This window comes from Rhinatrema bivittatum, chromosome 1, assembly GCF_901001135.1.
Source record: "Rhinatrema bivittatum chromosome 1, aRhiBiv1.1, whole genome shotgun sequence".
In the NCBI taxonomy this organism is placed as follows: Eukaryota; Metazoa; Chordata; class Amphibia; order Gymnophiona; family Rhinatrematidae; genus Rhinatrema; species Rhinatrema bivittatum.
The window spans coordinates 616,338,359-616,355,090 of NC_042615.1; the positions used below are offsets into that span (position 1 = coordinate 616,338,359).

A 16,732-nucleotide genomic window follows, 5' to 3' on the forward strand; every position below is an offset into this window, starting at 1 on the left:
TTAGTATACATATTGAAGATAATTTTCAGCTGCCCACGTAGAGCTAAAGGCTGTGGGTACAAAGAAGCAGTCAGAATTTTCAAAGCAGACTTACATGCATTAGTTCACTTTGAAAATTCCCACATTGGCCCGGTACAAGTATAGACGCACAAAGTTAAACTTGCTCCCAAGCAGCTGCAACTTTCTGTGTAAACGTACATGTACAAGCTTTTAAAAATCAAAAGTGTGCATTCAGATGTTTTCTCTGCCTCTGTCCACCACAGAATGCCTACAACTACTGCAGGAAAAATGTAGTGAAATGACATTTCATTTTTCCCAAAACAAAAAGTCCACTCAGGAAGGACTAAGGAATAATGATAAACCTAACAAGGCCATCCCCAAATTTATATTTCTGAAATTGGTGAAATTACTTACCTGATAATTTTGTTTTCTTTAGTGTAGCAGATGAACTCAGGACAAGTGGATTTATGCTCCCCTGTCAGCAGATGGAGATAGAGCAAGCTGACATCACAGTATATATAACCCTGAAGTGATTCCAGCCTGCCAGTATTCTCTTCAAAAGCAACTGTGGACAGACTAGCAAAAAACTTGATTAAAAGTACTCAACCAACCATAAATACTGAACTCACATAAGATTCTAGGAACCCCAAGCTAGGGACTGGATGAACACTTACCAGTAATCCCTTGGGACCCAGAGCCCCATAAAAGGAATATTCACACACTCTTGCGACAGCCGAGGGCAGAAAGCTGAGTCCATCTGTCTACACTAAAGAAAACGAAATATCAGGTAAATAATTTCTCCATTTCCTAGCATGTAGACAGATGGACTCAGGACCAGTGGGATTTAACAAAGCTACTTCCCAACAGGGTAGGAGGCTGCCCACGGTCCAACAACACCGCACGTGCAAAGACTGTATCCTCCCGGGCCTGCACGTCGAGACAATAAAACCTGGAAAAAGTGTGTAAGCAGGAGCACGTCGCAGCTCGGCACATATCAATGGGAGACAATAGATTAACCTCCGCCCATGACACTGCCTGAGCCCTAGTGGATTGAGCTCTAACCTGAGTATTCAACGGGTTTCCAGCATCCACATACGCAGCTATGACCACCTCCTTAATCCAACGAGCTATAGTAGCCTGCGAAGCCAGAGCACCCTGCTTACTCCCGCCATGGAGAACAAACAGGTGGTCCTTCTTTTGAAACGTCTAAGAGACCTCCAGATACTGCACGACAAGATGCTTAACATCCAAGGAGCACAAAAGGCGAAACTCCTCCGCATCCCTGACCTTATCTAGGGATGGCAAGGAGATGGACTGATTCAAATGAAAGTACAAGACTACCTTGGGCAAGAAGGATGGAACAGTACGCAGCTGTAAAGCCCCCGGAGTCACCCAAAGGAAAGGCTCCTGGCAAGACAAGGACAGCAGCTCAGAAATCCAACACGCAGAACATATAGCCACCAGGAACATAGTCTTCAAAGTCAACAACCATAAGGAAAGGCTACACAGTGGTTGGAACATAGGGCCTGCCAAAATGTCCAGCACCAAATTAAGATTCCACAATAGAACTGCTATCCTCAAGGGAGGCCTAAGGTGTTTCACTCCCTTCAAAAAAAATGGGCCACATCAGGATGAGACACAAGGAAACATCATTCACCAGGCCTCTAAAACAGGCAAGAGCTGCAACCTGCACTTTCAAGGATTTAAGGGCCAAGCCTTTATTCAATCCATCCTGCAAAACATCCATAATGAGAGGGATCTCAACTGAAGAGGGAGAACACCCCGCTCTTCACACCAGGCTCAAAAGCTCTCCAAACCCACACATAAGCCGAATAAGTGGAGAACTTTCAGGCGCAGAGTAAAGTGGCAATCACCGCAGAATAATAACTATGCTTTAACAGGCAAGCCCTCTCAAGGGCCAAACCGTAAGACAGAATCAAATCAAATCCTCATGAAGAACCAGTCCCTGCTGAAGCAGATCCATGTGCAGCGGAAGACAAAGGAGGGACTCCACCAGAAGTCTTCGTAAATCCGCATACCATGGACACCTGAGCCACCAGGTGTGCTAGCTCCCTGTGGCCTTCAATCTTGTGAATTACCTTGCCTAGAAAGGGCAAAGGAGGAAAGGCATAAAGCAGTCTGTCTTCTGGCCAGACCTGTACGAGAGCATCTATTCCCAGCAACCATGGATCTTTCCTGTGACTGTAGAAGTGAGGAACATTCACATTTCGAGAAGTCACCATCAGGAGTAGGAACAGAAGGCCCCAGTGATCCACAATCAGCTGAAACATTTCAGCTGACAACAATCATTCTCCTGGATCCAGACTTTCCCTGCTGAGAAAGTCCGCTGTATGTTGTCTTTTCCTGCAATGTAAGAGGCCGAGATAGTCTGCAGATGACCATCCACCCATTCCATCAGCTGGTCTATTTCCTGTGAAACTTGCTGGCTCTTGATTCCTCCCTAGTGATTGTTAGAGGCTACAGTCCTTGCATTACCCGACATCATGCAAACTGCTTGTTTCTGCAGCCTGTGGCTGAACTGCAAGTATGGATTAGCAGCCAGATGTCTGTCAATAAGTGTTCTCCTAAGCCTATGTAATAACTATTTGTTGCACAGTCTTGTTCACACACTCGTGTTACTACTCAATAAAGAAATCCAGTTTGGACATCTGGCTGCTAATCCTGTTTTGTTGCTCTCACAGCTTTGTTAGACAGCCTTCCTTGCTGCTTCTTCAGTCCTGAACTGCAAGTATGCCAGCCGTACCACTGGGCCTCCAGGTGATTTATGTTCCAGCGGGACTCTTCAGCATTCCGTTAACTCCAGACAGTGAGCCCCCCAACCTTGGTGACTCACATCTGGCGTGAGTACCAACCAGGCTGGAGAGGACAAGGGATCTCCCTTTCTTAGATGATCCACAACTGGAGGCAACCACAACTGGAGGCGAGAGTAGATTTCCATCGGCAAGTGGAGCCAAACCACATAATCCTGAGACTGCGGGTTCCAATGAGATAGCAGAGAGCACTGAAGAGGACGCATAGGCGCCCTTGCCCAAGGCACCACTTCCAGGGTAGCTGCCATCAAGCTAGGTATCTGTAGGTAGGACCACATAGCCTGGGTTATGGTGTTCAACAACTGACGCACTTGAGACATCAATCTCTGGATCCAAACTTCTGGTAGGAAAACTCTGTCCTGTCCCTTGTCGAACCGGACAACTGGGATGAATGAGGATTACTCTTGGTCAGGTTCACTACCTAACTGAGCTCCTGCAATAAAAAGATCACCTTGTGTGTCACCAGGCAGCTCTCTTCCTGAGACTTAGAACATAAGAACATAAGAAATTGCCATGCTGGGTCAGACCAAGGGTCCATCAAGCCCAGCATCCTGTTTCCAACAGAGGCCAAACCAGGCCACAAGAACCTGGCAATTACCCAAACACCTAGAAGATCCCATGCTACTGATGCAATTAATAGCAGTGACTATTCCCTAAGTAAACTTGATTAATAGCAGTTAATGGACTTCTCTTCCAAGAACTTATCCAAACCTTTTTTGAACCCAGCTACACTAACTGCACTAACCACATCCTCTGGCAACAAATTCCAGAGATTTATTGTGCGTTGAGTGAAAAAGAATTTTCTCCGATTAGTCTTAAATGTGCTACTTGCTAACTTCATGGAATGCCCCCTAGTCCTTCTATTATTTGAAAGTGTAAATAACCGAGTCACATCTACTCGTTCAAGACCTCTCATGATCTAAAGACCTCTATGATATCCCCCCTCAGCCGTCTCTTCTCCAAGCTGAACAGCCCTAACCTCTTCAGCCTTTCCTCATAGGGAGCTGTTCCATCCCCTTTATCATTTTGGTTGCCCTTCTCTGTACCTTCTCCATTGAACTATATCTTTTTTGAGATACGGCGACCAGAATTGTACACAGTATTCAAGGTGTGGTCTCACCATGGAGCGATATATAGAGGCATTATGACATTTTCCGTTTTATTAACCATTCCCTTCCTAATAATTCCTAACATTTTATTTGCTTTTTTGACTGCTGCAGCACACAGAGCTGACGATTTCAATGTATTATCTACTATGACGCCTAGATCTCTTTCTTGGGTGGTAGCTCCTAATATGGAACCTAACATCGTGTAACTACAGCTAGGGTTATTTTTCCCTATATGCAACACCTTGCACTTGTCCACATTAAATTTCATCTGCCATTTGGATGCCCAATCTTCCAGTCTTGCAAGGTCCTCCTGTAATGTATCACAGTCTGCTTGTGATTTAACTACTCTGAATAATTTTGTATCATCTGCAAATTTGATAACGTCACTCATCGTATTCCTTTCCAGATCATTGATATATATATTGAAAAGCACCGGTCCAAGTACAGATCCCTGAGGCACTCCACTGTTTACCCTTTTCCACTGAGAAAATTGACCATTTAGTCCTACTCTCTGTTTCCTGTCTTTTAACCAGTTTGTAATCCACGAAAGGACATCGCCTCCTATCCCATGACTTTTTAGTTTTCGTAGAAGCCTCTCATGAGGGACTTTGTCAAACGCCTTCTGAAAATCCAAATACACTACATCTACCGGTTCACCTTTATCCACATGTTTATTAACCCCTTCAAAAAAATGAAGCAGGTTTGTAGGCAAGACTTCCCTTGGGTAAATCCATGTTGACTGTGTCCATTAAATCATGTCTTTCTATATGCTCTACAATTTTGATCTTGAGGATAGTTTCCACTATTTTTCCCGGCACTGAAGTTAGGCTCACTGGTCTATAGTTACCCGGATCACCCCTGGAGCCTTTTTTAAATATTGGGGTTACATTGGCCACCCTCCAGTCTTCAGGTACAATGGATGATTTTAATGATAGGTTACAAATTTTAACTAATAGGTCAGAAATTTCATTTTTGAGTTCCTTTAGTACCCTGGGATGCATACCATCCGGTCCAGGTGACTTGCTACTCTTAGTTTGTCAATCTGGCCTACTACATCTTCCAGGTTGACAGTGATTTCGTTCAGTTCGTCTGACTCGTCACCCCTGAAAACAAACTCCGGAACTGGTATCTCCCCAACATCCTCACTAGTAAACACGGAAGCAAAGAATTCATTTAGTCTTTCTGCAATGGCCTTATCTTCCCTAAGAGCCCCTTTAACCCCTCGGTCATCTAATGGTCCAACCGACTCCCTCACAGGTTTCTTGCTTTGGATATATTTAAAAAGTTTTTATTATGAGTTTTTGCCTCTATGGCCAACTTCATTTCAAATTCTCTCTTCGCTTGTTTTATCAATGTTTACACTAACTTGACAATGCTTATGTTTTATCCTATTTTCTTCAGATGGATCTTTCTTCCAATTTTTGAAGGATGATTTTTTGGCTAAAATAGCCTCTTTCACCTCACCTTTTAACCATGACGGTAATCGTTTTGCCTTCCTTCCACCTTTCTTAATGCGTGGAATACATATGGACTGCGCCTCTAGGATTGTATTTTTAAACAATGTCCAAGCCTGTTGAACACTTTTAACCTTTGCAGCTGCACCTTTCAGTTTTTTTCTGACTATTTTCCTCATTTTATCAAAGTTTCCCTTTTGAAAGTTTAGTGTTAGAGCTGCAGATTTACTTATTGTCCCCCTACCAGTTATTAGTTTAAATTTGATCATGTTATGATCACTGTTGCCAAGTGGCCCCACCACCGTTACCTCTCTCACCAAATCCTGTGTTCCACTAAGAATTAAATCTAAAATAGCTCCCTCTCTTGTTGGTTCCTGAACCAATTGCTCCATGAAACAATCATTTATTACATCCAGGAACTTTATATCTCTAGCAAGTCCTGATGTTACATTTACCCAGTCAATATTGGGGTAATTGAAATCTCCCATTATTATTGCACTGCCAAATTGGTTTGCTTCCCTGATTTCTCTTAGCATTTCATCATCTGTCTGACCATTTTGTCCAGGTGGACGGTAGTATACTCCTATCACTATACTCTTACCCAACACACATGGGATTTCTACCCATATAGATTCTACTGAGCATTTAGTCTCTTGTATGATCTTTAGCCTGTTGGACTCTATACCCTCCCGGACATAAAGTGCCACACCCCCACCAAGTGATCCTCCCTATCATTGCGATATAATTTGTACCCTGATATAGCACTGTCCCATTGGTTATCCTCCTTCCACCAAGTTCTGTGATGCCAATTATGTCAATCTCATCATTTGCTGCTATACACTCTAACTCTCCCATCTTACTTCTTAGACTTCTGGCATTGGCATATAGACATTTCAAAGTGTGTTTTTTGTTTGTTTTAACAACCTGCTTTTCAGTTGTTTGGGATAATTCGGAAATCATTAGTTTTGGTGATTTTTTACATATAGGCATATGGACTATATTTGCTTGGCTCGAATCAGCCAGTCGTCCAAATATGGATGCACCAGGATTCCTTCTTTTCACAAGGCCGCAGCTACCACCACCACCATAATCTTGGAAAATGTTCTGGAAGTGGTGACTAGACCAAAGGCAGAGGCCCAACACTAATAATGGTGCTCCAACACCGCAAAGCTTAGAAAGTGTTGGTGTTCCAATCGGATGGGAATATAAAGGTAAGCCTCTGACAGATCCAAGGAGGTCAGAAATTCCCGACTGCACCACTGTTATTACCGAGCGTAAGGTTTCCATTTGAAAATGAGTCACCTTCAAGTGACGGGTGACCCTCTTGAGATTCAAGATGGGACGAAAGGAGCCTTCTTTCTTGGGCACAACAAAATTAATGGAATATCGCTCCATACTTTCTTGAGATGTGGGAACCGGAACCACAGCCCTCAGTCTAGGGAGCCTTCGACATGTGAATTCCACTGCCTGTTACTTTCTATGGGGAATGGCAAGGGGACACCATGAACACATCCTGAGGAATAATGCAAAATTCTATTTCATACCCTTCAAGTATCACTTCCAGGACCCACTGGTCTGATGTGATCTCGACCCACCTCCAGTAAAAGAGAGAGAGAGACGTCCCCCTATTTTCTGTTCCCGAAGGTGGGTGGGCAAACCTTCATTGGGATGCTCGGGAAGTCTACCACCCGAACCTGCTCCTCTCTTGGGCTGCCAGGGATGAAAGGACTGAGACTTACCGAAAGTCTGAGTCCACTGAAAGGTCATCCCTCTGTAGGGACAAAAACGCCTGAAACCCCAGAAACAACCCCTCATACCAAAGGGGCGCTGTAACTGTTTCTTATCCTCTGGATACCGAGGCACCAGAGACTTGCCGCACTTACTGGCCAGTTTCTCCAACTCGCTCCCAACCAAACAAGAGTGAGCCTTTAAAGGGCATCTTGATAAGATTGGCTTTAGAAGCTGTGTCAGCTGACCAATTTTGCAACCAGAGTTGATGCCTGGCCACTATCAATGAAACCACTCCTCTGGCCTAGGTCCAGACCAAATCACAGCTTGCATCTGCTAAAAAGGTAGCAGCAGACTCCATAACCACTCTGGAATTCCCTCCAGACTCATCAACCTCCTGAGAGAGAAGCAGACAAGATCGCGCCACTAGGGTGTAACAGGAGGCAATCATCACCACTGCTTCAAAGGCTTGCTTAAAAATAGCCTCAATCCTTCTATGGTGTACATCCTTCAAGGCCGCTCCTCCCTCTACGGGGATAGTCATCCGCTTAGGACATGGCACATAACAGAGCATCCACTTGGGAAAATGCAAACGCTCTCTCACAGCCCGATCCAGGGGGTACAGGCCTTCTAATGTCTGACCCCCTCTAAAATTTGCCTCTTGGGCATCACATTCCAGATCAATCAATTCCTGGATGGCATCCACCATTGGGAAAAAAAAACAAGAGGCTTTATGTAAGGAAACCAAAATGGGATTATTCCTTGGCTCTGACATAACATCTGCACCAGGAATACCCAGCTGCTTCAAGATCTGGGAAATCAGGGCCAGCAGTCCATCTCTATGAAAGAACTGCAACATGGTTCAATATGATTCCAATCCTGGAGGAATTTCCCCATCTTCCAGGAATCAGGATCATCAAGAGTGCCAACCATATTCCTGTCGGGAACATCCGTGGGAGCAGAGTTGAGCCCCAGTGCTTAAGCATAAGAATGGAAGAGGGAGGAGCCACCGGCTGAGGATCTGACCAGACAGAAATGGGGGAAGCGGAGGACTGCGCCCGAAGAAAGGCTTGTAAGCTTTGAAAAAATTTCACCCAAGAAAAAGCAGCCAGGTCCAGACCAAGCCCAGAAGGAACTGGAGCTGGTCCCACAGAACTGCCCTTACCAGCGGAGGAGCCAGTTAATGGACAGCCTAGATCTAACATCCCCCCAGTCAAGGCCGTGACCAAACTATCATCAGAATGGGAAGAGCCAGGCATAGCAAAATCCAAGGAAGACAACTCTCTCTGAGTGTCTGAGCAGTGCTGACAGAGGTTAGAAGCCAGGTCAGACTGAGAAGCCCTAATATGACAGGCATCACATATAGGAAGATACTTAGGTTTCTTGCTTACTGGTGCCATTGCTGCGGTAAACATGCGTTGGAATGGCTCACGCTCAAAAATGAAATGTGCCCAAAAAATAAGCACCTAGATGAAAGCGTGGCAAGGCTCATGCATAACCTGTGCGCCAAGTTAAGCATGTAAAAACGTTTGTGCACATAAAAAGTGCACCCAAAAACTGAACGTACAACGCATGCGCAGAGCGAACACACTGTGCACACTGGCCTATAGAGGGCAGCAGAACATTCACAAGAGCACGCCAAAACGGCCTCTGTGGCCTACCACGCGGCATACAAGAAAAAAGCCTAAGTTTGGGGCCTAGCCCACCGAAGGCCGCTCAACCTGCCAGGCTGCCCAGTTCCCCAACCTCAACGGGAGCAGGAACGCATGTCGGCACGGTGCTCCGAGAATGGAGACCAGAGGAAGTCTTGAAACCCCTCTATCTCCGATTCAGGTAAAACTTTCTCCTTTTTTTTTTTTTAAACCTTATCTGAACTCAGTGCATACTGGCTGAGTACAGAAACGGTCTCCAGCTGCAGGGCGAGAGGGCATCTGTCATCACCGCCACACTCAGCCTCCTGCACCCACTGCCTTTCAGCTGAACTAGCAGCTAAGTCCACGCTGGGAAACCCAGCTACCGGACCAAGGCACACCTCTGAGGGACCATGGAAATCGCCTCAGAAATTCTCAAATCGGGGTGGAACCTTTAGATATCACTGCAGGAGGTGGGGCTTTCTTTTCCTGAATTTAGAATTTCAAATTTCTCCTTTCAAAAAGCTCAACACAATCCCCATAGGGAGATGCACGTCCACCATCTACTTACTGGAGACTGAGAATACTGTCAGGCTGGGTTCACTGCAGGGTTATATATACTGTGATGTCAGCTTGCTCAGTCTCCATTTGCTGGCAGGGGAGCATAAACCCACTGGTCCTGAGTCCATCTGTCTAAGAAATCTAACAAGATACAAATTTTAGTTCAAAGGCAAAGCTTCCTAATTATATAATGCCTTCATAATGTGAAAGAGAGGACAAGGAAGAACTTTACACAACTTCCTCCACTATATAAACTATAAACTTCTTATAATGAACCTCTTGGCATTTTTTTCAAATTTGTATATTCTATAGTAAACTCTTCTTACATTTTTTTTTTTTGTATGCAAAAAAATGTCCTTGAAGAAAAAACAAAAAAAAAGAGTCTTTTTAAAAATTCTTCGTTCTCGACTATTGGAAACAAACCAATATTTGACAACACAACAACCTCAGGTTCCAATTTTTTTTACTTCATGCCTAACATTCACAATTCTCAGGATCATCCACCTAGCCATCCCATACTATCACTCTGCAATTCCTTATTGGAGCCTTTGACAAAATTTGTGAATATTTTTGTAAATCATTTGGATCTCAAGTCAGGTCTTTTGTGCAAGATTCTTCTCATATGCTTAGAATTCTAAATGGACTAGCAAATGCTGGGGAATATATGTTTGTGGTCTCTCTGAACATCGAAGCTTTGTATACAAACATTCCTTAGTCAGCAGCATTGTCAACTGTTCAAGATACACTTTTTCTGAGACCACAACCAGTTCATATTCCATCTGGTTTCATTTTGGCTATCGCACATTTAGCACTATGTAAAAAAAAGAAAATTCACTTTTAGAGTCTGGATTTTATATGCACCTATAAGGAACTACAATGGCTCCAAATTTAGCTAATCTCTATCTCATTTTGAGGACACTAAATTATATAGTGTTGATTTTTATTTTAAAATGTTTTCTATTGGCACTGCCATATAGATGACATTTATTTAGAAAGGTGCAGAAGAGAAACTTACATCAATTTCTGAATTGGATTAATACGTTGGATCTTAACTTGAAGTTTACAATGTCATCATCAGCACCAGATCCCTTTTTTGGACATTCCTCTTATCAAGATTGGAACTCATATTAATGTTACCTTAAATTGAAAATTTAATGAGAGAAAAGTTTGTAAGCTTCACTATAAAAAAAAACATGATGCGTAAATTGTATTTTATTTACAATTCTACACTTTGCATTATGATTTCTTTGAGGTTAACTACAGGTCATTATGATTGATTGACAGATGGATTTACTCACTTATGGATGTTATTGCCATTTCTGGATCCAAAGTTTAAATTGGTCCATTTTGGTATGCTATTCGCATGCAATTAGCATTGCACTGAAGTTGCATCTAAGAGTTTTACTAAAATATGTAAACCCTGAAGCAGAGACGACCTTGAAATATAGGACCATGTTGGTTATGTATATTTGATTTGTTACCTTCCGAGGACTTCAAGCAGTGGTTGAAAACAAAGGATTTTTTTATACAGATAAGTCTCCTTCATTTTTTCTTCAAGGACATTTTATTGCATACAAAATTTTCATAACATTTTCCCCGACCACACACAACCCTCAGGGTGATTTTCAAAAGGAAACTCACATGCATAAGCCAGAGTTATGCATGCAAATCCTTCTAAAGATCGCCCTCATAGAGGACAAACTGCCACACTGCGGCAAGCTCTGCTGGTACTTTCCATCTGCGATCTTAGCACCAATTTTCAAAAGGGAAAAAATGCGCTCGGACTTTCACTTTGAAAGCGGCTACAGGGGAAAGAACCTGCAAAGATTTGCAGCTCTGTTTCCTGCAGATACTTTTTTCCCATCCAAAACTCTCAGAAAGAGTGGGGGAGAATCAATCTCATATTGTTTTCTAAAATAAAGTAGAAGAATTATCTAGGATCCAAAATCATGCCTACTGAGCCTTCAGTCTTCCTATTCCCTTAGCATCAGAGCCCTAGCTCGCAAAAGCAGCATCGCTCTGGCTCCCAAGTTTCAAATTCCATCGCTATGTACAGTTAAGCAAATCATTTTTATAATTTGCAAATATATTAAGTAAGTCAGTAGAAAACATGACTTTCTAGATAGGTTTGGTTCTAGTCCCAAACATTTCCTATTGGAAAATTACTAATTTTGCCCCCCTCCCAACCCAACATCCCTCAACATCTGGAGGAAAACTACAAAAGTCTGATGCCACTGCCCCACCCCCAAGGCCTACCTTCATACCAGTTTTGATTTGCCTACCCCTAGCTGTCTCCAAATTATAAAGAGGGTGGAGGGAGAGACAAGACACACACAGACATCCAATACAATCTGATAGGCCTCTGTTACTTATCAAATTGAGGCTAAAAACTTTGGAAATAAGATGCTGCGATCCATAATCATTATCTGAAACACCAAGATCCCGGTAATGCAATATATTTTTAGTTTGGGGAGGATTTGTTTGGCCCTTTAAATAAATATATTTAAATACAAATGCACTTAAAATGTCTCTGCTGGGAATAGACTGTGGGAATAGATTTCTAATTACTCCCAGCATCAGCATGTATTAAAAAAAGACATAATCATGACCAAAGGTTCCTAAACTAAAAACAAGGTAAGAAATTAAACTCCTACTCAAACAAAATCCAGTTATTGTATTAATAAACTGCAAAAGTATTTTATGTGTTACACAAATTGCCACAAACATGATACCAAGCAAGTTAATATATGCCAAGATGCTTTGAAAGTAACCCAAATGTACCTCACCTGAGCTTACTCAGCTGACAGCTGTTCTGTTCAACTAATTTTTCAGGAAAAGAACTAAGCAAAGAAACAAATGTAAGGCTTTATTACGGATGTCCAGGCTGGTGATTCAGCAGCAGCATGAGAGCAGGGGACCAGGATTTGATTCCCAAGAGCAGCGGGGTATGCTGTTCAGGTGGCATTCACAGGCCCCTGGTCGAAGGTGGCGGGGAGGTGGATCCCTGCCATCATGTGTTAGCAACACCCATGGGATGGTTCAGGGGGTACCCTTGGGTTGGATTGCAGAGGGATTAGCGGTCTGCATCTTTTGGCCAGTATTTACCCTGATGGCTGGGCAGGGATGAGAAGAGATACAAAATGGGTGAGAATGAGGGCTCATGGCACTATCATTCTGATTGAACTGAAACCCTAAAAGGGACAGGATAACATTGCCAGACCAAAAATAAAATAAGGATGTTCATTATTAATAACACTTACTTGTATTAAGTCTAAAATTCCAAGTTCACTTTCTGAAGAATCCACACAGAAGACAAAATACAGTGTGGCATAGTGTCTGTATATCAGTTTGTTGTCAGAACCACCTATTAATCTAAACAAAAAGGACACAAATTACACACAGTGAACAACAACTTTTAGTATTTGCTCAACTGGACTTAAAACAAATGCCGTCCACAAAAGCCACAAACAGGTCTCGTTTTTAGGCTGCCTACAATGAATATGCAAGGAATACATTTGCATACAATGGAGGCAGCACATGCAAATCTGTCATGCCTATGCATCATGGACATCCTGAAAACCAGGCCCATTGGTGGCTCTTGAGGACCAGATTTGGCCACTCCAGCAACAGCTCATGTGCTGTAGAGTGTCAAGTAAAAAAGCTTAAACCAGTGGTCCACTTTGAAGTGGCTGACCAGTCACTAAAGGCAGAACATAAATCAGAAATGAAATTAAATACCTGTGAAACTGTTTAAAAGGCCAAGCATATTAATGTAAATCTGCATAAGCATCAAATGATGGCTTTTATTTCCCTTATCCATTCCTCTCACTGAGTCACCATGCTTGAGAGAAGATGTTTGCTAGCAATGTTACTCCCCAGTCTAATTTCCGGAGAACAGTAAAAAAAACAAAAAAAAAAAACTGTAGCAGAATCTCAGCTAGTTAAACACTCTCAGTTCAGTTTAAGCAACTTCAACAGCATGACAATTTGTATATTTTTTGCCAAATACAAGGAAAGAATTACAAAAGGACAGAAGAGGAAAGAGCAATTCTGAATGTTTTGCCGTTTTTGTCTCTGTTAATATTTGTTTTCTTGCTATAGGTTTAGACGACTAGGTGTGCAAGTTTGTGAACTGCACTGAACATTATTTTTGGAAGTTTGCAGAATATAAGAAATTTACCCAAAAAATTAATAATTATTCTATGGCAATATATGTCTTGTGGCCTGGATGTGACCTTTTGCTACTATAGTTGCTGTTTCTGCTGTTTCCCCCAGGATTAAAACATTGATTTTCCCGCACACTCTTTAGTTGGAAGTCGTATTTTCTCCGTCAGCTTTAGGAAATAATGCATCTTATGTATTTGTATTTTCCACAGCAAAGAAGAAAATTTGTGGTTTGCTAATTTTCAACTGTGAAACTTCCAATCAAACGGATGTTCCTTGCACCCACTTTTTCCACCCCACCCTCGACCTTCTCCTTCCCCAGGCTCACCCTCTCCTACCACTAAGGCACAAAGCTTCTCCTTGGTCCTTATGAAGACTCAGCAGGGGGCAGGCTCTGTCGGTTGAGCTTCTGTCCCCAGGGGCAGTGGTTTTGTAGGGTTTGGCCTCTGCAGGCTGCTACTGCTAAGCGTCTCCTGCTGGTGGCTGGTGCGGAGTGGAGAGCGAGAATAGCCGTAAGGTTAGGCAGGAGGCAAATCTCTCTCACACTGCTGCTCCTGCCTTCTCCCATGGCCTATTGGGCAGGCACTGGCTTTGGTGACTAAGAGGCCATGGGAAGAGGAGGAGGGGAGCAGAAGGGCAGGAGACAGAAGTGCTTCTGGTCTGCCCCCATGGCCGCTCACATCTCAGAGTTACTCAGGTCTGCGGTGACGTGCACCTAATTTCAAGATATTTAGGTCTCCTTCTGGCTTCTCAACACTGATCTTAATTTATGTACAATCCAGAAAATCTGGACCGTTGGCACATAAATGTGTTTCTCAGAGTCTGACTTCTTGGGGTGGGGTGGGGGGGGGGGTTCCATTTCGATTTTATTCCTCACTTCTATTTATAGGTTGTGGTCCACTGATTTTGCATTTGGTGTGGGTCTGTCTGTGCTTTGCATGCTTGACTGAAGTAAAATATTCTGCTAGCCTGTAGTTCTTGTAACAGGATCAACAGTAATACAGCTGGCTTTGTTTTCCAATCTGCACCTCTCAATGGGTGTACTGGTGTTCCAATATTTGTTTCTGTATAGTGAGTAGCAGTGGGAAGCATCCCAGGTCTGCTCTGCGCCTCTTAACTGTTTATGGGTACCTGGTGTTTGCTTACAGAATTGGGAGTGCAGGGTTTCTGTTGGGGTTTTGCCCCCTTCTGCACAGTATTGAATTAAGTTTTGGATCTTAAACTTCACTCACAAAAAGAATTAGTTGACCTGATGCCATAAAATAGCCTCAATGATACTTTTACTGAGGACCTGACACTGGCCAGGGGTTTCTTTATTGCACAAAAAAAAAACCTTTTAATATGTTCTTGTAATATCTTTACAGCCAACTTAAAGCTCCCACGAAGCCCTTGTTATAAGCCCAGGATAGATACAATATAAGGTGTGCTCCATTTCTTTGCTCTGCAGGTAAAATTTGAGTTCGTGCTGAGAGAATTGTTCTCGGGGAAAATTGAGTTCGTATTGTCTGGGTTCACCATCAAGCCTCTTTATTAGGTTTCGGCTCTTTTACCATCTCTCTAAGGTAAGAGAGAGAGGAGCTGCAGAAGTGAAAGCACATCCTTACTTTACCTTTTCTAAACACGTCTACTAAAAGGATTTAAGAAAGGCGCTCCACTTGCAAGGTTCCCATGTTCAAACGACAGTCGGAGTGGTCTGGTCATCTTTCTTTTGTTGCAGTACTGGCTTGCAGAATAGTAACAAAAGCACAGCGCTGTGAAGCTTGAAATACTGCTTGGATTCTTCTATCCACTCACGATGGGACTTTAAACAGGGCCTTTTTACCTCACTTTTCTCAAACTGCCCTTTCTCAAAGAATTTGCAAGAGTGTACTTGCATCTTGTAAACTATTTAAGCAGTAAGCAGGATTAGTTTTCCCTGATGCCCCTTCTCTCTTGCAGAAACCACAACAATTTATTAGGATCCACTCTAAACTCTGCATTGAGAGAGAGAGGAGGAATTTGTAGTCTCCACTGAGGGACCCAGGTTTTCTGTGCTGGGGGTGCTCTTCAGCAGCGAACTGCCTGTCTTTACTCAAAGCTACTTCTCGCCAGCTCCATTAAAAATACAACGTATGTGAAATTGTTTTAAATTAAAAGGATAAGGATAATTTGTCCTACGTGTTTCTTTCATAGATAAACCTTCATTTTGTATTTCTTGCTTATGGCAATTTAGATACAATTCATAATAATACAGTTAATAAAACACAGCGTTCCAATAATTACAAAATTACACAATAGTTCACTTAAACTAGAGACAATCACTCTTTAGCAAAAAGACCAAAGACTAGCCAGATTGGAACCGGCAGGTTGCAACTCCCCAGAAACCAACCAGGTTGGTGAAGGCCATACAAAAATGTACTTGTACACACCAGTGTTCCATGAAATCATATCCTAACTAGAGACTGCCAGCTCCTACCCCTCTCACTCAAGAAAGAGCCCTAAATGCCTAGACCAACTCCATCACTCTTGGAAAAGATCAGCAGAGGAAGCTCATCAAGTCCTCCAAAATTAGGCCACAGAATCCCTTCCCGTTTAGGTCAGACTGTAATCCAAACCTGAGCAACACTACCCCATTCAAAGGATCATGATGAACTGAAAATTAAGACAATTCTGAAGTGAACTAGAACATTTTCAAATCAAATAAAGGGGGGTAATAACAAGTCTGCTGTAATCTGTCAGATCTATCTATAGTCACGGTCTCCATTCCTAAGCAGCTTCAAATATTCCAGTGCCTGAAAACGTGTCATAATGGATTGTGCAACACACAACACACACAGCCCACCACCACATGTGAGATTCACATTTCTAGCCTCCTGATAAAGATATGCTTTATATTTATCTATACAATAAACCTTGTTCATTGTGCATCCAGATTCTAGAATAGGCCTATAGACATTCCTCGGCATTTACTGGAGAATCCAGCATAAAAGGCCTTTGCTTCTTCTATGCTCAAAGGTAAATTCTAGGTTATTATGATGTGCACTTTGGTTGAGAATGAGAAATTACTACTTACCTGATAATTTCATTTTCTTTAGGACAGTCATATGAATCCAGAACAAGTGGGTTATGCACTTCTACCAGCAGATGGAGACAGAGCAAACTTTCACAGTATATATACCCCTGCAGTGACATCAGTCAGCCAGTATTCTCTTCAAAAGCAACTATGGACAGACTAGCAAAAAACTTGATTAAAAAATAGATAACCATTTCAATAC

General features: G+C 42.7%; 1 protein-coding gene across 4 annotated transcripts in view; it reads right to left on the reverse strand.

The window, feature by feature from the left end:
* The window catches only part of AP3S1 (adaptor related protein complex 3 subunit sigma 1), a 234,635-nt gene that overhangs the window by 129,351 nt on the left and 88,552 nt on the right, over positions 1-16,732 (reverse strand). For all 4 annotated transcript variants that reach the window (XM_029571241.1, XM_029571216.1, XM_029571224.1 and 1 more), the window contains exon 3: positions 12,575-12,686. In XM_029571241.1, the coding sequence (XP_029427101.1) occupies positions 12,575-12,686 (112 nt within the window). The remainder of the gene's footprint in view (positions 1-12,574; positions 12,687-16,732) is intronic.